We start from the raw sequence: 21,999 nt of genomic DNA on the forward strand, positions 1-21,999 counted from the left end.
GCTTGGAGAATTACGGTGAAGGCATTTAAATGGCTTTTTAAACACTAATACTGCTCAATAACACCAAAGCTCTACAATAGCATAAGTATTCCTACACATAACATGAAGCCCCGACAACGTAGTAAGCAACCCAGAGTTTGTTAAAAGAGTGTTTTAAAAGACTTACCAACAACGTAGTAAGCAACCCAGAGTTTGTTAAAAGAGTGTTTTAAAAGACTTACCAACAACGTAGTAAGCAACCCGGAGTTTGTTAAAAGAGTGTTTTAAAAGACTTACCAACGGGTCCCGGTACCAGCTCCTCTTGTAGTAAAGTCCATTCAAGTCAATTACCAAATGCAATCCAAAAGGAAGGAGACCATTGATGCTTATCATGCTACTGCAGAGGTTTAGTGTTGTTTTGAGCAGTATTAGTGGTTAAAAAAAAGTCATTTTAATGCCTTCACCGTACTGCCCCGAGCTAATCAGTGTTGGCCACGTCCGGCTGTTAGTGACTCTCACATATTTCTCTGTTAATAGTTGGTACATAAATGGCTTATTTGATGTATATAAGTGTTGAAAAAGACCATGGGACGATTTTGTCCCGGAATTACACTTTTATTAGTTCACTTGCAGGAAACTTTGTTCATTGCAAATTCTATGGTAAAAATAAAAAGGACTGATACATTTTGAAAATAAAAGCGCAAAAAAAAAATCCTTTAGAGTTTAAGTGTCCTGGAGCAGTACAAAATAGCATAGACATAACAAAGATTACTCTGAAATGAAATAATAGTCTCGCACAAAATGAGATATATTTGGCCACATTTGCTGCAAGACATCCATCAAATTTTAATCCAAGAATAAATTGGACTTGCTGCTCTTGATGCAAAATACACATTCAGCCATGTAACTGATAAAACATCTTAGTGATTGTGATCTTTGAAAGAACTTATGGTGTCCATCACATACGTATAGTATGAGCCTAAATCCATGGGTCGTTTATTGAACAGAATTTCCTGAGTCCCTGGCAGGAATCCAGCAGCTCACAAATGAATGGCTGATAGGAGACTAATAAATGACTGCACCTGCGCATGATGTCAGTAATGAACATTGGGAGATGGGACGAAAAAAGAGAGCATGAAAGTAAAACAATGGATGCTTATGGTCGATACACAAGATCTCTCAAAGTTTCACTTCTGGAAACCCCAAAAGGCTGTGAAAGAAAGACACTCCTTTCCCACTTTCTACTAGTGACAATAATGTAGAATTGATGGCAGGTGTCTGTGCATTCTGAGAAAAATGACCTAGAAGAGACAGAAACATTAGCTCTTTTTTTCTCTGCAAGTCTGTCTGTAATGCAAAAAGAGAGAAAAGGTGACTCAAAAGAAAAAAAGAAGATGCATTAAAGAAAGAAAACAAAAACAAGAAAGAGCAAAGATTAAATATTCACAATGATTAAGTACTTATGTAACCACCTCCTACATCGGCAAGTTTAGTATTTTACTAATTTAGTAGATTAGTAAACTATAACCGGCCTCACGATCAGATGTTGGATGGACTTTAGTTTCACTTTAATCATCTTAAGAATATTACACGGAAAGCCGCTGGAAACAGCTACATAGCAGGGGATACAGGATGCAGTAGGTTGTAATTAGCGTGGCAGTTAGCAATATTATTTCATTTAACCTAATTAAATGATCCATCATTAATGAGGAAAATATTAATTAAGTCTCTGTTGTTCACTGCTGCTGTGTGCGTGAGATTGTGTGCGCATTTACGCATGAGGAACAGCAGGTTAACTTCAATAATTATTTCAGAAGCTAAAAGTTTAGCTCAAGTTTATAGTTACAGTTTTTTAGTTTTAGTTTTGCTGCTTATATGTCCCACAATTCCCTGCTGTGACATTACTGCGTGCATGGAAACATTTACAATTAATGAAAGCAGCCTGTTTAATCACTAAAGTAAATCATGAATACATCAATACAATACATCATTTAAAAAGCAATGTAGTGGCCTACAGGGACTGGTAGACTGGGAGTGAAACGTGCATGCTTGTGTGGGCCTTTAAATGGGAGAAAATCATTAATTAGGGTGGGTGGCGGGTGGATGATTTAAGGGTACAAGCAGATTCAGATGGCATCAGAGACAATCTACGCATCAATCAATGTCAGTATGAAAACTTTGACCATTCAATCTGTTTCACTGGTTCATGAGATACGCTCAAGTAATGATTGGATCTTTGGACACAAGAACTGAATATGAATTTCAATCGGATTATGTGAACCAAGAATCTATTTCCTGACAATGTGGCGCAGCGTTGGTGCACTCCAGCAGCGCTACATCTGTGGTTAGAAGGAGGTATACAGTAGACTACTCTGATATGAAACCCTACATCCAACAGAGACCATGACATTATTCTATTCTTTCCCACAGTGGGAATCTCTGTGTTTGTGTCTTTTTCTGTACCTGTTGTCTCACCTCTCTCATGTTAACTTCTTGCAGGTTTTGTTGCATTTATTTTCCTCTTCCTCTAACTATTCATGTGTGACAGCTGAATCAGGGGGAGCATCAAACTGTACTGCTGAGATGCTTCTGTTTCCAGTCTTGGGTTTACCACAGTAGCAGATCCATGCAGCAACAAGGACACCAACAACAAAAAAACACACCCTCAACTACACATCCAGCTTAATGTTTGGCTCCAGGGTCTGCTTTGTAATACAAGAGGAAATATTTGGTGGGCAAGTCACCTTGGTTTGAGACCGATGTCAAAAGTTCTGCTTCCTCACAACGGCAGTACAATATACACACTGACAAAAATCAGAGTGAGTGCATAAAATATGTACTACTTATGGTACTCACCTGCCTCAAGAAAAAAAAAGCAATTCAATATCCAAAATGGTTATTTGTGGTACTGTTGACTCCACTGTGTATTTCATTCAGCGGGCACTACAGTATATATCAGGAAATGTCAAACAAGTTTTTTTTTAGCCTGTTTAATCGCTTGCTCTGAGGCTCATTAACAAGCAGATGAACAAGAGGAGACCCATAAGCTGAGCTCATGTCAACCTTAAGTCTAAGAAACCAGGTTGTGAACATCTTTGTCATCCTGCCAAAGCAACAGCATGATTCATTGTTGCCTAGCCAGCAGAATAATACCATGTGCTGTCAAGTGACAGGTTCGTAACTTTGGCTGCAGTCCAGTACATCACTGTGGATCCTATTAAACTGTCCTGTGAACATCCCAGGACAACACTGGCGATGGGGCAGCTGTGTACACACATATGACATGTGATCTAGCCTTCAGCACAAATAACTAAACATCTGAATAAAAGGTTTAACCTGTGAGCTAACAGCGCACCAGTGAGCCAACCTGGGAAAATGAATGGCAATATTTTCTGGATGTATGACAATTTTATGTCACATAGAGCAAAATATCATCAGTGTCAGGCACATAAAAGAAGTATACAGGCCAAAAGGTCAACTTAACTTCAGAGGGAGAAAATGACTTGATTTTAATTCACACCTATGCAACTGGTGTTAAAATACATTTTAAATTGATTGCTATCAGGACACAAACTGTATAGTACAAATAGTATGGGAAGTAACATTCGTTGCAGAAATAATAAAAGATGCATATTGTGATTTGTTTTCACCCATTTAATTTGATTGGCTGTTTACGAGAAAAGTGCCAAAATCAGCTGTGCATTCAGGCTGTCACTTGAAAACATGGTTGTCCTATGTGTGAAGTGACATGCAATTGCACTTAAAATGTCACAGACCAACAGTGTCTCTGTACTGAGTACCCTCTCTGCATGTCATTTTTCAACTTTTTACATCTATTTTTTCAGTATGATCTGATCCATCCACTTCCTATTGCTCTATTAAACTTTTATGAATGTGCATGTGCTACACTCACCTGAGTTTTCGTCCACCCTCTCCTCCACAGTGTGGTCTTTCTGATGAACCCACTCACTGTTGCACTTGAAGTAAATCTGCGTGGCAGGTGTTGCTTTGCAGTAGAGATTGACAGGTTTATTCTTGACAATGTAGCCTTCGTCAGGTTCAAACAGGAAGTGAGGCAGGGGCTCCGGAGGATCTGAGGGGAAGGTTTCCGGGAGTTCACTCAGACTCAGGAAATCATCATCATCTCTCACTGCAGGAGAAGGAAAAAGAGAGAGGTTAGAATTGTCATTGTTATATATTCTTTTCACAGATTTCCAGCTCAATCGGTCGTTGTGTCATCGACTCATTTGTGGACTAATAGGGACAGAAGTTAGTTCCCATGGGCTTTGTCGGAAGGGGCAGGACTTACCAGCCCTATTACAGCCAAGCCCCCACCACAGCAACTTCCTGATTGATCCAATACGGATTTACAAAAAACTGCAGTTCTCCGAGTGTCCAGTGGGAGTAGTTTGTACAATAGAGCAGTTTTTCATTGAGCTCCATGTTAAACAGGCCAATTTTCACTGCGCAATTAAACCTACTTAGGACTTTTTTGCAAAAAACATTCTTGTCTGTATGCTTAGGTCATATCTCCATGACAACACTTAGGAGGGTGAATATTTTTGGAACAGGCTAGTTTTTAATTATATTGGAGGTTAAAGTTTATGAATAATTAGGGGCACGGCCTCTTGAGTGACAGTAGCCGCTGGTCCTCACTTCTCTTCGGAGGCTAGTTGTCAGAAATAGCATGCTAACTCCGTCAACTCGACCCTGATTGCGGTCACTCATGTGATGGTGTTTCCATAAGTGACGGTGATATGGTTTACTCTTCAGTCAACTGTACAAACAGATGGTTTAGGAACACACCGTGTTAACGTTAGCTCTGTTATGCTAATTATATAGCTGCACTTGTACCATGACTTGCAGTACAGTCTGCTATCTATGACACATATACTAGATGCTAATCTGGAGCAGCGGGAGTATTCGGTCCGTGAGGGTTAGTGTTTTACAGTCTATGGGCATGGGACTGGGTTGAATATCAGTTTAAATCATAGATCATAAATGCTGGCTGCCTTCACTTAACTCATGGAGCCAGTGTAATCTTCACTAGAGACACAGGAGTGCCTGCACACGACTTGACGAACCGTTGTTTTTTTTTTCTTTTTCCCACAAACTTTTTTTCATATCATATCGCTAGAGACACGGGACTCCCACTCCCGTTTATCTAGTAACGTGTGACAAGATGGCGGCTCCCAGAGGCAAATATGATTGAATCAAGTAGAGAGAACGGGCCCCGGCAGAGAGACTACGTCCATTTTTTATACAGTCTATGATCACAGTGACTGGGAGATGAGAAGTCCAGTGCTCCAGACATGTCCCCTCTACGAGAGTCACACAGGCACTCATCTTGCACAGGTACTGACCAGTACTGACAAAAGCACTGGAGGAATGGAAGATAAAGAGGCTCAGTACTAATATTCCAGTCACAACTGATAATGCCAAACAACCAATGAATACAGTAAATAAAGCAGGACTGGGCCCACAGATAGGGTGCTTTGCACATGTAGTGAATTTGGTATCACAGACGAAAATCCCAGTCAATAGGATAGACTGCCTCCTTGGGAGGATCAGGAAGGTGGATTCCTACTTCAACTTCCAATTGTCTTGACTTTTTTTTCTGATCCGAAAAATGATGCAATCCGTGACTTTGATCCGTACCGTGAGTTTTTTGATCCATTGCACCCCTAAAGCACACACGCATTGTGCGGACGTGCACATAATTTACCTTCCCTCATGGGATTCAGATACATTAATCACCAACTAACTAAAATTTGAATGTGGTCACTTACACAATAAAGTTAAAATAAGTTTGCAAATGGTATCCAAAGGACTCTTTTGTACCATCAACTCCTGCCTCATGACAAACCATTCCTCGTTTGTGAAGCAAAGTGAGTGAATCCAATAATCATTGCAATTCCACAGAAATTAGCTGGTTTTGCCATGAACACGTGCTGTCATAGCTGATGTGTGGGACGTTTACATAAAGTTCACAAAATGCTGATCAGGCCTATCGCTGCCAGAGTAAGCTTTCTGTATTTCGCAGCATACCAGAGGATGTGTTATACGTCAACCAGCCAGAGCTAAAGGGGACAGAAAGGGGGGGATACCATAGTAATGGAGTAGTAGCTAGGACTATGGTAAGATCCATGGCCAAAAATCCTAAGAAACGCCCAAGACAAGTGTGTGTGGAGTGGATGCTCCAGATAAAAAGGAAATTCAGCTTTCTGAGGAAGGATTTAAGTTTTTTAAGACCTCCTGGGGCAGAGGAGATGTAGCAAGCTCTCCTGCAGGCATACATCCTAAGCATGCGTAATCAGTATTTTTGTAATTGCTCTCACTGCCAGAGGGGGGAGACAAAAGTTTCACACATCAGCTTTAAAACTAAACTTAGGGAACACAGACAAAGTGCTTATTCGGCCAACCTTAAAGGCATCAAGAACTTTAGCCTTGTCCTCCTCCATCCTGCTCTTTCTCCTCCATTGTGCTTTTATGCTGCCCAAACTTCCCGCCCACCCGTGGCCTCAATCAAAGGAACACCAAGAATGTTTTGTACTAGGTTGCCAAGGTCACCAAAACACAGAGGATTACAAGTGCAGGTGGGAGAGAGAGAGAAAGGGGCTTTTCTTTCTTTCCCTACTACAATAGACACAAGCACACAAACACAATACACAAACATTAATAGTTCATGCACACGCACAAATGCACATTTCCCTCTAACTTGTTATTTCCCTCTACTCCATCATCATCATCTAGTTTCATTAAGACCGTCTAGACTTCTCTCTATGTGTTTTTGCTCTTGAGTGTGATTGCCTCACCTGGTGAACTGTGACTCATGGGAACATCTTTAAGACACAGAACAATTTTAACAGAGCTTCAAGGATTTTCATCTCTAATATTTCACGGTTACAGTTGCTCACTACGTGCTAAAAACAAACACACAATGTACAAAAAAGCGGCACATAATGGTGCATGTATACGCCTGTGCACGTAGACACACATTCCGCCAACTGTGTGTAGTCCTTATCTTGCAGAGTAGCAGAGCGCTGTGGGCTACGAGCTAAAAGCAGCTTAGGTAAAACAACAAGACACAAATAAGAGAAAAATTAGTAGGCAGCGTCCCCACTTTGATGTCACGAAGCTGACATTTTCTTTCTTAGTTCTGTAATTAGTTCTCTGAGAGTATGAAAATTGGTAGACATTTTCACAGCATAATTTCATTATCTGTGGGAAATTTTCTCAGACACTTGCTTATTAATCCAGTGTCACATTTCTCTGTCTGTCTCTTTCTCACTTGCTACACTGCCTTCCTCTCTCCTCCATTGCATTTGTTTTGCTACTTCATATTTTTCCACCACTCTGCTTTACATCCTCCTATCCCTCCCTTCTACTTTTCACTTTGCCCCTAACACCCATTCTCACCCTCATCTGTCATTCAGAGAGCTGCTGGTGGAGCTGCTGGTGGTGGTGGCGGTCGAGGTCGGGCGGGGGTGGGCTTCATTGCTCTGGAGCGACAGTTATAAAATATTGATTGGCACAAGAAACATGATAGCCAGCGAAAATGGGTGGGTGGAATAGTGAAAAGAAAAGGAGAGGGATTGGAGGGAAATATTCCCATGGAAAAAAATAAGCGTTGTCGCAGAATGCCAACAATATTCTTTCTCTTCGGCACCATCCTAGCCTCTCTGGTTCTCTCCTCTCCCCACTTGTTTACCCTGACATCCTTCTTCCTGAACCATCACCCTTTCTCTTGCTTCTCCTCTTCTTTACCCCCACTGCTCCCTTCTGATCTTCTGACAGAGTGAAATACTGATCCTAACAGCCCACCTCATAAACGTCTTGCCTGAATGCTGTCATCAGTAATGGATGGCTGTAGCAGAACATTGTCCAGGTTCGATTTACGCCATGTAGTAAATATGCACTGGAGGCAAAATCCACATTTATTCCCTCGCTTGTGCCTATAGGCCTGCCCACTCTAGAAAACCTACAAACCCAACCAATAAATGTCAGTAGATCTGCTAAGAATGATGTCATCAGAAGAGACCAATCATGTTCAAGTGTCAGTGACAGTGTGAACTGATTTATTAAACAGCTAGAGAGACTGATAGATAAATGAGGGAAAGAAAGGAGAGGTAGATTGAAGGAGGAAAAAATATAATGAAATGGGATTCCATTATTAACATTAGTGGACATGGTCTGAATCAGCTAATTCTGTAAAAACAACAAGGAAGAGTAGAGCACTCATAGGCATAGATTTGGTCATGGAGTGTAGGAACATGTCCCTTCCAATGTCAACATGCTGCTGAAATTCACTACTAATATTTTTAACTATCTCAAACAATCTCAAAATTTTTAACTCCTTATAGTGTTACCGGTCTATGCAGAGAGTAAATTACACTACATTACATCACGTTATGTAAAAACTACAATACCACTACCAATACCTTTAAAGTGATACAGATACCATTTTTTCTACTTTATTTAATATCATCAGGTAAATAGAAACATTCAGTTGTCTAAAATGCCACCATCACTCAAGTTATTTTTATTAAATCCCAACTATAGCCATACTTTTGAATGTTTAAGTGGCATCTCCGCTCCAGGCCATTAAACTACGAATCTGATCCCCAACACTGTGCCAAGTATATTCAAGTCTCTGAAGCTGAGAAATCAATAGGTATTGGGCGTGTCTGTTTCCTAAAGCGAGCTAAACGTAGCCATATAGGGTCAAAACTTCTCATGGGTAAGAGTGAGAGCGTGTGTGTCTCTGTGAATGTGTGTTAGGGTTTTGTGTTCCTGGTAAGGGGTCTACGATGTGTATCGGTGCAGTAGCTGTGAAACTCATGAGATCATACTTCTGACCATCTTATCACCTAGTTAGAATCAGCAGCAGCTGCGAAAACATACACACAAACAGAGAAACAGGCACTCACACACACACACACACACACACACACACACACACACTGTAAATAGACACACACTTTTAAAACCAGTACCCCTTCACCCATAATCTTCTCCTGCAACCACTATCAACAACACACACACACACACACACAAACACGCACACGCACACACGCACGCACACACACGCACTGTTTTTCTTTTTTTTATCATAGACACATTTAATTGAATAGACCTATTACAATCTTGAAAAGGTTAAAGGAATTTACGGCCATTGAGGGAGAGGTGGAAAAACAGAACGAGTGAAGGATGATGGGACAGCAGGGAGCAAAAGTATCACTGCTCTGGAATTACAGTAGGTAGTACAGTATATGACGCCGTCCATTTCCCAAACACACACACACACACACGCACACACACACACACACACACACACACACACACACACGCACACACACTCACACACACACACACACACACACACACACACACACACACTCACACACACGCATGCACACAAAAGCATTCAAAGCAGCAAACCCAGAAGAACATGTCTTCATCCAAGCATGCACTTACGCATGACGCACGAAACATACCATGATGACATACTATGAACACACAGCACACAGTGGTAGAAATTGATTAATCTGATCAGCTTTCTCTTGAGCTCTTACAGAATTTGCTGATATTATTGCTTTCAGAAAAAAAATGGATTTTATAATTCTTTATTATTTTGAAGAAAAAAAAAACTGCATTGGCGATCGATTGCTCAAGTGTTTAGTCTTCCACTGTTTTTTTCATGCGTTGAAGCAATACCTAAAGTAAGTAAGGTTGAGTATATCCGGTTTTGCCTCTAGATATGCCTCTGAGTTAGGGCTTGGCTAATAGGTTTTTGTCCTGATTCGACACTATGATATAATGATTGTTCATTTCATTTATTGCTATTCTACAAGTATTGCAATTTAATATTACGATTTATTGAGCTTTTTGTTGCAAACAAAAAAGAACAAATCAGTTTGTTATTCAGCAACTGTTTTTCTAGCACCAATGGACAAAAAAAAGGAAAAAAATATCAGTCTTTTTTATAAAGAAAACATCAAGGCAGGTTAAGTCAGTTGAACTAATTGCGTGAAAGGGAATTATATGCCACGTCCTGAAGAGTCATATCCCTCTTGAAACGAGACACCAGGCGACCACCCATCATCGACATCCACTGGGAACTTAACTGGCCGCAAATCCTCAATCCGCCCTTAAAAGCTACATCATTCAAAACACAAGCAGCCATGAAAATGTAATCACTCCATTACCTTTATCCAAAGGGATCATTGACTTTACATTTATCTTAGTATGGATTTCAGAAAAACAAAAAGAATAAACTAAAATCATATCAGTATGAAAATGATCACAGCCAGTATTTATTGGGAGGTATGGATACAACTTTAAGGTGACCTTGTAGTAGCAATACATTGCCTGGTTTCTCATATTTGATTTGTTCTGTTTTTAGATTGAATCAAATACGAATGAACATCTGCAATATTTCGCATGGGGGAGGACTTCCTCAGATACTGGGTGGCTAACCATAATGACAGTAATAACCCTGGGAAGATATAATATAGCATGCACAGCACACTTCTTGTCACAGCCAACTATATATCCACCAGGGTTTCAGGGCTAGGCAATTCATAATAGCTACTTGAAAGCTAGAGTGCCTCAATGTAGAAGCAGACTGAGACAGCTGGTTGGCGTCCGCTGAATTTCATTGTGTGTGACATGTAAGGCCCAAGCTAAAGCCTAGCACTAGATTTACGACCCTGCCTGGAGAGGGGTTACTCCGACAGGCCACAGCTGGCCTCAGTTAAGAATGAAGCAAAGAGAGGCACTATTTGTAGAATGAAAAAAGAATAATCACTGGTGGCCTAGTGATTAAGACGCATGTCACATACTGCAATCAAGTCTATGCAGTACTAAGAATTTATCATAGTACATAGGTTCCTTTGTGAGAGGAATGTGTCCATATAAGAAATAGGGGAAATGGTTAAAGAAAAAAACAACCAGCAGGAAACAGATATAAGAAGAAACAGAGAATGAGCAAAATGTTTTGTGAATACATAATGTAACATACTCTTTCCTTAAGTTCTTTTTACTCTTGAAGTCACATGTGTTATCTAATTCCATTTCTCTCTACAGTAGTCTTCACATAAAGCAACAAATTGTGTAGAACTGATATTCAAAGTTGATATTTAACATTTTGTCAGTGTTAGAGAAATGAAAATATGAATAATTACATTAGAGCTACACACCGCACACCAACAGACACATTTAACTCCAGCCACTTACAGTATATGAATACAAAACCTTTAGAGATGTGCGCACACACACACACAAACACACACACACACACACACACACACACACACACACACACACACACACACACACACACACACACACACACACACACACACACACACACAGAAGTCGTGTCTGTGACATGCATATTTTATTTATCCCAACTTATAATTCTTCAAGCTGCATTGCCTTCAGTTATCAGGTCAGAGCACAGCCAAAGTGCTTAATAGTGTGTGTGTGTGCATGTGTGTTTGTTGTGTGTGGAAGCAGGGCTGTCAATGTGCATGCATATTTAAACAGTAATAACTGTGAGTCTATGCAATGGTGTACATTTATGCATTTGTATTTATGCAAATATGGGGTGTGCATCTTATTGCCTGCAAAGCTGAATATTAAGCGTATTTTGTACATCTGAGTATGTTTGAATATACAGTAGGTAAGTATTTAATTTGCTATACACAGGTCAGTATGAATCTACAATAGCTTAAAGTAATAGCTACAATCTCTGATCAATTACCACTTGTGTGAGTTTGTGCGTGGTTGCACATGTTCCTAAATGCATGTGTAGTTCCTGTTCTAATGACCTCCTTTTATCAAATAGTAAAGTCCAGATAGGTAGGTCTGACACCATGCTTTAATTTATGTATTGCACTTTTATTTAAGTTAGTATTTCTTTTTTCAGTTTTATTTTTGGTTTTTAACTTTGCTAGAATGGTTTTGGGGATGGGTGGTCTGTAGGACAGTCCACCACTTTTGACCGGACTGAAATACCTCAGCAACTGCTGGATGGATTACCATGACATTTTTGCAGACATTGATGGTCCCCTAGAGAGGAAGCCTGCTGACTTTGATGATCCCCTGACTTTTCTGAAACATTATTTTCAGCAGTCTTTGCTACAAACTCCTATAAAGCACACTAAGTATTTACAACAGGCAAATACATCAATAAGGTTCGGAGTTGTTTCTGCAACAACTGAAAAACCACATGAGATATTGTGCCTTAAAGCTGATTCAGAAGGATTATGAGGTGACAAAGCTCTAGATTAAACAAGAGTTATTAAATTAAATGATAAACAAGGCGTCAAATGAATAAAAATAATTATCATTTGGACAACAAAAAGACATTTCTTTACTGCACTTGACTCGAGGCGTAAACACCATCTCAGGCGCTCCTTTGTTGAGAGTCAGACTGAAACTAGTACAGGGCACTCAAAGTTGGACGTACATCACATGCATATGCAATTGGGCACGGTCACATTTTAAGGATAAGCACTGCAGGGGAGCAGATGATGAGTGGGTGTTTGCAGGTAGGCAGTATGAGAACACTGTTGCTATTTTTTATGGCTGTCTCTGCGAAACGTCACATGCACACACAAACACTTCACAGGATGGTATGTGTATCTATGGCTGTCCTGCATGACAAATTCTGCATCTATTGTTAGTCCCTGCATAATGGTACAGCTCCGCCTTCTTCCTCTATCATGTCTTTCCTCTACCGCACTCTGTCTTTTTGCTTTATCTTAAGCCCTGTTCGGATGAGATTAGTTTAATGTAGGGAGGTGGGGTAAAATATTTTTACCTCAGGACATTTGTAATATAAATGGCTAATACTCACAGGATAAGAAGTGGGAGGGGTTACTTGATTTACGCACTGCCGTCACCTACCCGTCGCCATGTGCGTGCAACGCAGCTTCCTGATATCACAAAATTAAGTAAACACGAAACTAAAGGACATAAGCGATTATCTAAAAAATTGGAAACTGCAGATCACCAGGATATGTCGGTATATCAACCTAAGTTTTACAGGGGGTCTTATTCAGACAGGCTTAGTTTTGCTTGAGGTATTTTTCTGGACCGTTTTACAGAAGGTGAAAATCGATGTATTTTTTAACTGACATTCTCCAGAATAATTACTGACATGACTAAAACCTCTGATAAAAATGACTTTACCCCACATTAAACTAATCCCGTCCGAATAGACGAATTACACCCTCCCTTGAAGCATGTTTCCTTGATTCAAGCATCTTTCTGTATGTGATCTTTTCAGCTACTTCTTTTTCACTCAACAAGAATTTTGGAAAGCAGCTTCCTATACTCAGAAGAAGAGAAAGAGGAAAGGTATAAAATATACTGCTCCAAATGAAGAACTGGGGAGCAAGTACTCCTCGTTTGTTTTGAAACGGCTCTTACGTTAGAGTTAGTCTCCACTTTCGAGTTAGCTTAAGTGTACTGATACACCTCACTGGACTGCACAGGATGGTCCAAAGCAGGGGTTCATATCTGATTCCTCTCTTTCAAGGTTGAGCACCAAACAATAAAGCTTTGATTACCATTTGTTATACAGTATGTGTCTTACATATGACTTACATATGGTACGTGGGTGGAACTCTCAATGTCACACTATCACACACGGTGAGGCCAGATGAAAACCAATCTGTTTCAGTTCTTGGCTATGCTGTGGGTTTTTATTCCACCACCTCCTTCTGAACTAGGTCACTGGTGTGGGAACCATTAATGGCGAGCCATTAAGGGCGAGATAAAAACCAGGCTATATTGAAATCAAGAAAACTTTTTTTTTATCATATAACAATTTCCACAATTAGCCTTGAAGAAAAAAAATCGCAGTACGCATTTCTTTTATCAAACATAAAGGCTTGCAGTTAACAAATCAAGGCAATTGTTACAAAGCGGTTTCATAACCGTCGTCTGAAATCGAATAGTGCAGTAATTTCATAATAACAATTAGATGAATCCGGGTAGGAGAGAAACAGAAAGAGAACGAGGGTAAAAACTAAAAAAAAAAGGAAAGAATTGTTGTCATTTCAAAATCATGAAGAACAGTTACCGGCTCTGTAATGCCAAATGTACACACACCCTACATATCCACGTGCAGATGGAATATCTCATTCATATGCACAGTCTTATGTAAGCCTGTGGGGGTACAAACTTGTGCGAGTTTCTGTGTAATGTTATCTTCCAGATGGATTTTGTCTTCCTTACCCCAGGCCTGAGGGAAATGCAATACTTCGCTTTCATTCATGTTCTACTATCACAGCTCAGCATCGCTATTAATACAAGCAGTCGGTGCAAGGCAGTGCATTAGAATATCAAAACATTGGTTGGAGAAGGACTTCTATTTTCAGGGAGATAGGATAATGTTTTTCTGGGTGGTAGACAACTGATAGGATGGCTGGCTGGTTGTGTGTACATCTGTGCTCTACGATCCCCATCTTACTACCCACCTGGATGTATCTGTGCTCACCGTGTGTGTCTGCATATTTCCCACCTGTCAGTATCTATCACTGCAGGTCTATCTGTCTTTATGATTACTTTTTTCTTTCTATCCCACCGAAAGCATCCCTCCACTCCGTTTCATCTAGGTCTGTGATATCTTTCCAAACTCCTTTCGAAAACCACATTTTCCTTGCACCTTTGTCTTTTTCTTTCTGTTCATGCCATTTCACTCACATTTTGCCTTAGAGGAAAGACATATATTTAGCCACTTCCCCCAAGGGTGCATTTCACAACAACTCCTACAGACCCAGCCACTCTTGTGCAAGACTATGTCTCTTCTTCCTCATGGGTTTCATCATTTTTTCTTCTTCTGTTTCCATTTTCCATGTTCCCCTATCACCTATCTCCTCATCCCTATTGCTTTTTGCAGAATTGCTCCTCCCCTTTCCTGCAGAAAGTAATTAAAACACCATGCTGAGTCCAGTTTATTAGATTATCTATTTGGTGAGGAAAAATTGGCCCAATGAACACACACACACACACACACACGCACACACACACACACACACACACACACACACACACACACACACACACACACACACACACACACACACACACACACACACACGCGCGCGCACACACACGCACAGACGCACACACACACACACACACACACACACACACACACACACACACAATAAAATAATAAAGATGGCCCCAACTCAAATGATGAAGAACAGCTTACAGGCTTATTTCATTTGAAGATTTTCCCATATTTTTATTCAGAGCTGAAGATAAAATTGGATCAGACATTTCACTGCTCATGCCTCTCTCCATCTGGAGGCTCAGTCTCTCTCTCTCTCTCTCTCTCTCTCTCTCTCTCTCTCTCTCTCTCTCTCTCTCTCTCTCTCTCTCGCGCGCCTTCTTATCCTTCCTCCCTAACATCTCTCCTCAACACCCTCACACCTTCCGACCGCACGACTGTTTCTTTCCCTCAGCAAGCCAAACTCTCCTTCTCCCCTGCTGTCTTCGTCTCCGCTTCGCCTCCTTCTCAGGCCTCTCCTGCATCCTTCCCCTTTCTCTCTCTCTCTCTCTCTCTCTCTCTATCTATATCTCTCTCTCTCTCCCTCCCTCTCTCTCTCTCTCTCTCTCTCCATCTCTCTCTCTCTCTCTCCGTCTCTCTCTCTCTGTCTCTCTCTCTCTCTGGCACCTTTCCACTCATCCCACTCTCATCTCTAATCTCTATCCCCATTTCTCGCCTTCCCATCTTCACTCTTTTCATAACACTTTGCATCCCTGCTTTGCTCTCTGGCATCTTTTCACTCATTTGCCACCCCCCACCACCCTCCTCTCCAACCAGCCTTCCTCTCTCCTCCCTCCTTTACCTCTTCATCTCAAACTCTTCCCTATTTTTCACTATCCCACTTGCTCTCTATATCCCTCCCTCCCTCCTTGGGTCACTATAAATAGAGCCTCAAGGGGGTTTCATAATGGACTTCTGCCTCTGACCTTATTACAGACACATTACTGACCATACTTCTCTCTCTTGCTTTCTCTCTCTCATGCATACTCACATACGGTACACGATTATTTCTCCTCTCTCTCCTTTATCTCAATAATGTGTATGCCCTCTTTACAAGATGATAAATCCTTCTTGTTATACTGTCCATATTCCATTCCACTGTACTCTTTGAGATTTTCCTTGTTCACTGTTTATAAATACCAAGAAAAGTAACGCACTGTCATTCTTATGTAAATCACTTATTTATTACTGTAGAAGTTTGCATACAAGAAACACTTCAACAACCATTTTGTAATCTCAACCAAGTCGTTTTGGTGCCTTAACTTAATGGTCAACTTTGTTTGGCCAAACTTAACTGGTCACGTAACTTTAGTTTTGGTGCCTCAACGTAACAGTCACCATTAGTTGCCTACACTTAATAAGTTCAATCTTCACTACAGCGTCTCCTTTGTTCTGTTCCCATATTTTGTCATAATTATCTTCATACTATAATCTTAACAAGATTTAACAACATTTGGGATGTCAGTGTATTATTCGTCTTCTCTAGGGGTCTTTTTATATCATGTAGAAAAGAAATCCTAATTTGTTCTTGAGTTAACATAAAAAAACATCATTAGTGTTGCATTCTTCCTTGAAACTAGCGACTTTGGTTGCAGGCTAATGAGCTAGCTCACAGCTAGTGATACCTATTGGGGTTAATAATAAATGCCAGCAGTACTTGGGTAATTTTGGTCTGCTATGGTGTGAGCCAGTCCAAAATGTCAAGTTACTCCTTTGACACCATCTATGTTGTTTTGGCTCTCTTTCTGCCTGATCCTCAGCTGCCAGAGTCCTAATTAACTTTTATCTAGGGTCTGCTACTCTCACAAGTACTGTTCTCTGAAATGAGCTGTGCTCAAGCTTGTGGGAACTAGAGCAGTGGTTACTGAGACTGAGAAGGGGCACAGAAAATCTCAAGAGTGAGGCTATGTGTGAGAAAGAAAAGAAAGAAAGAAAGAAAGAAAAGAGAGAGAGAGAGAAGGAGAGAGAGAGAGAGAGAGAGAGAGAGAGAGAGAGAGAGAGAGAGAGAGAGAGAGAGAGAGAGAGAATAGGAGAGAAATTGATTTATTTTCAGCCATATTCTGGTCAATTACAGAATGGGCTTAAAGGTAAACAAAAAAAAAACATTTTCAGCCCATACCAGACTGAATCACAGATAAATTAAAGTGACAACACAATCTTAGTGGGCCAAAATGAAATCTGCCATGTTCCACTGTAGATGTGTCAGCTTGAGCTCAACAGGACCTGAGGGTATTGACATATTTGGGCCAGGTTTAGACCTAAAACATGCATATTACGATGACACATTGAATGTCACAATTAAGTATGATTTTCAGCAATTAAATTACAATTATATGTTGATTTACAGTGATTACATTGGCATGCACCTTGCGGCATTTCATCTTACACAAATGTACCTCTGTGAAGTAGAAGAAGCCAGCAGATTATGACTTGCCAGCTAGTTTACTCTAAATGTATTCTGGATGGTTGGTCAATGAGAATGTAAAAAGTTTGTTTGGGAAAGCCTAATTTGAGGATTTGGCCAGGTGATGAAGATTTGGAGAACATTTGTGAAATAAAAGCACACAGATTCTACAAAGTTTTGATATTGACACCGGGCAAGGGCCTAAATAAATTGGCTTGGATAAGGCTAAAATTGAATTTCATGCAGCAGAATTTAATTCTATCACAACAATCAACATGGTATAAAGTATTCTACCGGCAATGTATACACAGAAACGTCATACATGATTCAACACATGCGCTGTGTTGACAGCATATTTGCTATTCATAGCAAGCACTTTTAGATGAACATTAAAAATGCATTTCTATCATATAGTTAAGTCTAAAAAGCGTTTAAACATTAACCTCAACATGCCCTACTCGTGTTCTTGGTGCTTTAAGCAGTATCATTGGGCATAAACATGTGTACTGTGTCCTAGTTGTTCACTCACACACAGCCTCCAATTCATGGGCACTGAGAAATACATGGACTCATGTTTGTGCAGGTAAACACGCACGCTATAGGAGTGCCTTACGTTTTTCAGTTTTGTCATTGCCTGGTTGTTGATTGCTAACCATTTTGACATGTGGCCCAGATGCAACCCATTGATGCTGGTGAGGATACAAACAATGGTGAAGCTCGAAGGCACAGGCATACAGTTCAAAGCTGCGAGAGACTTCATAAGCTCAAATGGCAGCTGGCAGTGAGACTACAAAATGTTTTTAAAGGAGCAAGGGGAATAAATGAGTAATTTCTGCAAGTAAAGTCTTTCTACCTTGAAGAGATATCTTGACTTCATTCTGAAATATTTCCCTTTTTATCTTTCCTAAGCACTTGGGGCAGCACAGCGGTGTCATGAGTGGTGAGTAGAGGGGGGACCACCCTTAAAAAGAGTTGAAGCCCTGTGGTTCTTTGTTTTCACACTTTTTTAGTAAGGGCTGCACTATGGCTGATGTTTTCTGGACATGGACAGATCAAAAGATATTATTTCTGTGGAAAAAAGTTTAGCTCCATTATTTTGAAGAAACCAAAAAATCCTAGCTGTGAGAGTAAAATATTAATGAAAAGATTGTCCACCAAAGCATTATTAAACTAGCAAAGGAAGGAACATTGAAGTTGTTCAGAGCTAGTTCTTTTCAATTTATCGCACCTTAAAGGGATAGTTTAGATCTTTTGAAGTGGGGTTGTATGAGGTACTTAATAGTCAGTGTGCTACCTACAGTAGATGGCAGTCAGCACACCCCCGTGTTTAGAGAAGCATGCATGAGTATTGACATGAATGCTAAGCAATAACCGTTTAAGTGTAAACTATATTTGGAACATTTTCACAGCTTTACCTTGCTGTCATACAGCCATGTTTGTGTTTACAGAAAGGGAACTGGAGCAGTTATCTATGCTCTCATCAAAGCCACCCGGCTCCCTTGCCAAAACCGGTTATTACCTCCCTGAACACAGCAGTTGCTGGTCTACCACTGCCTCAATGGGTCGGTTTGCATTATTGTGTGATTTTAGTGTTTTAGAGGTTAGTAACAACAGCTAAATCAAATGGCCATGACTTCAGGTAGTGAAAAGGCTATGGTAATGGTATTAGTACATCACTGAACATTAGGGGAAACTACTGTGGTGGAAACATGGCTAGAGGTAGTGAGTTCAATCTTAGGTGATTCAATTTCAAGATTCATTTCCATTTCAAGCTATTCTGAAACAAAATTTAATTCCATTTAACACAGAGTCACCGTGCGGTTAATTATGTATTTACCAATCCCATATTAGCTGGCCAGAAAATAGATCACAGCATAGTATCAAGTTCAGAATGAGTTCATATGGAAAGGGGCTAACTTTATGCATCATTAGCTTTTACTTGACCAGTTTGGGGACCAGATTCTGGTCCGGTCACAGTGCTGAGGGGCACTCTGCATTAGTAACACATGGTCATACATAAACAAGAAGGTTAAGAGTCAAATGTGGAAACAGTGAAGTGGATTTCTTTTATTAAACAATGCTTATATACATGAAGATCTGAACTCAACAGTTTATTCTGTTATGTACGAGTGGATGTGAGTTGGTTGTTTTCTGAAAAAGATGCTTTTATTATACATTACAGGACCATAAACAACAAGATCAAGTTTATATATAGAATTACTAAGTGCACTGCTTGTTTCCCTTTTACATCCTGCTTGGCTTTACATTAACAGGAACAGCATGTACATATAAAAGGCCATCAGAATGTATAGAGATGCAAGGAAATGGCCACACGGCTGAGCAGGCCAAAAGGTTAGAAGTTCAAATGCTCAAGTGAACAAGTGAGTCACTCTGTGTGTTTGTGTTTGTGTGTGTGTGTGTGTGTGCGTGTGTGTGTGTGTCTGTGTGTGTGTGTGGGTTGGTGAAGTAAGAGAAAGATATATGGATATGTTGATAGGCTGGAAGCTGATGTTGCCTCGGGGCTACCAGTGCTGCATGACTGGAACTTTTCACTGAGGCCCCACACAATGAGGTGCAGTGAACGGTGGAAATAACAAGAGGTTAGTTAGTTAACAGGGGACACAAGGTCAAAGGTGATGAGGCTTTTAAGTGTGTGTGTGTGTGTGTGTGTGTGTGTGAGAGAGAGAGAGAGAGAGAGAGAGAGAGAGAGAGAGAGAGAGAGAGAGAGCCATAAAGAAACTGGCTTTACGATAAAAGAGCCTCTGTGCAGGTGGACGCTGAGGTCACAAGTTGAAATGTAGTGGGGGGGCGAAGAGAGAAGATTCACTGTATGACTGAATCTGTTTGCAGTAGGTTGTCCTGTCAGAAAGCTGATGAATGGGTTTTAAGTGATTCAGCCTTGTAAGCTCAGAGGTAATGGACTACAGCTGAGTGAGCCAATACTATTGTTTTCAGAGAGCTGGCATGTGGAACTGATACGCTTATAGATGGCATATGTTTCTGACCAACATTAATAAATCAATCAAGCAGTAGATTTAATGAATTTGTGACACAGTAAAATGAGAGTTGCAGTTGCAGGGCAAGTCAGAAGTTTCTATTTCTTTACAAACGTTTGCTTACATATAGATCACAGGAAACAGGCACCATTTTTGAGTGCACAGCAGATATTTGACTGAAAAATGTATTGTTAATCAGGTGAAGATTTTTGCATTCTGGGGAAAAAATGTCATAGTCTTCTCATAGCTGCACACAGATCTGATATTTTGATGCATTGCTTTTAGTCTCTTAAGTTTAAGTGGTCATTTAAGTCATACTTCATGTACGTCATGACTAAATTGCTAAATCCATATTCATTGTTTAATTTTCCTTTTACTAGTACTGTACACCAGCTTTTTGCACCTTAGTCAAACGTAAAAACCTTTTTCTATTGTTCCATTCAGCTGTTTTATGTGAAAAATTGAATACGGGCATAAAACAGCTGGACTGAAACATACTCTATGATAGTGCTTTCCCATCATGTACTGTAACATCTAGTCTCAAGGACTACAGTTAATTCCTCAACCTTTGAAATTTAGCTTTATCATAAACTGATGGGGAGATAACTTTTATTGTAATAGAGGATAGATTTAGAGGTTTAAAGGAATGGAAGTGGATTGAATGTGTCGAATTGTCGATCTATTGTGAATACAGGGTGGCTTTTTGTGTAATGACAAAAAGTGGTAAGTAGATAGATCCACGATTGTTTTGCATGAGATTGTTATTCAGGTTAGATTACTTTTCTACAGCGAGAGAACGAAGACTCGTTCTTGTTGTAACAGCTGTCCCAGAAGGCCACCGTGTGCTTGTCAGAGTGCAGTGATATGGTGACATATTTTCTCAGCCACAGTCTGGGGTCATTTGAACAAGAAGATACTGTATTTTACACACACACACACACACACACACACACACACACACACACACACACACACACACACACACACACACACACACACACACACACACACACACACACACACACACACACGCCTCTTGGATTACTCTCTCTAACACACACACAAACGCAGAATAAACATGGATACAGGGGAAATCAAAGGCCCTTACTGTTTCCTACACAAAGTATATTTCACATGCAGCATCACGTCTACATATCATAAGTCTCTCCTGTACATATACAGTATATGTGCATGTGTTGTGTGAGAGTGTCGGCAAAGGAAGGAGAAAATAAGAAAAGAGTAGGAGGATGAAAAAAGGAATGAAAGCGGGCAGAGAGAGCAGACGCAAGAACAAAAGGACACATAGCTCAGGGAAAAAAAGGTGTGAGACTGTATGTGATGCTGAGTCACATACAGAATAGAGACTAAAACCTAAGAGAGCAATTGGTTTTATTATAAAACCAAATGGCAAATGGTTAATTGCCAAAAAAATCTAATCAAATACAAGTTAACAAATTAAGAGTGACAAAAGGTGCTGAGTGTCGTTTCGCTGGAGGCACTCGAGGACAAGTGATACAAAGCATTAAAAAATGAAAGCTTTAACAAAAATG

At 40.3% G+C, this 21,999-nt stretch overlaps 1 protein-coding gene across 1 annotated transcript in view; it reads right to left on the reverse strand.

Moving 5' to 3' along the window:
* LOC310946496 (netrin receptor UNC5C-like) overlaps positions 1 to 21,999 on the reverse strand; it is a 204,872-nt gene that overhangs the window by 96,766 nt on the left and 86,107 nt on the right. Inside the window, exon 2 of the mRNA XM_083912972.1 lies at positions 3,893 to 4,129. Coding sequence (XP_083769098.1) covers positions 3,893 to 4,129 — 237 coding nt within the window. The remainder of the gene's footprint in view (positions 1 to 3,892; positions 4,130 to 21,999) is intronic.

Source organism: Echiichthys vipera (assembly GCF_963691815.1).
Source record: "Echiichthys vipera genome assembly, chromosome: 4".
NCBI classification, from domain to species: Eukaryota; Metazoa; Chordata; class Actinopteri; order Perciformes; family Trachinidae; genus Echiichthys; species Echiichthys vipera.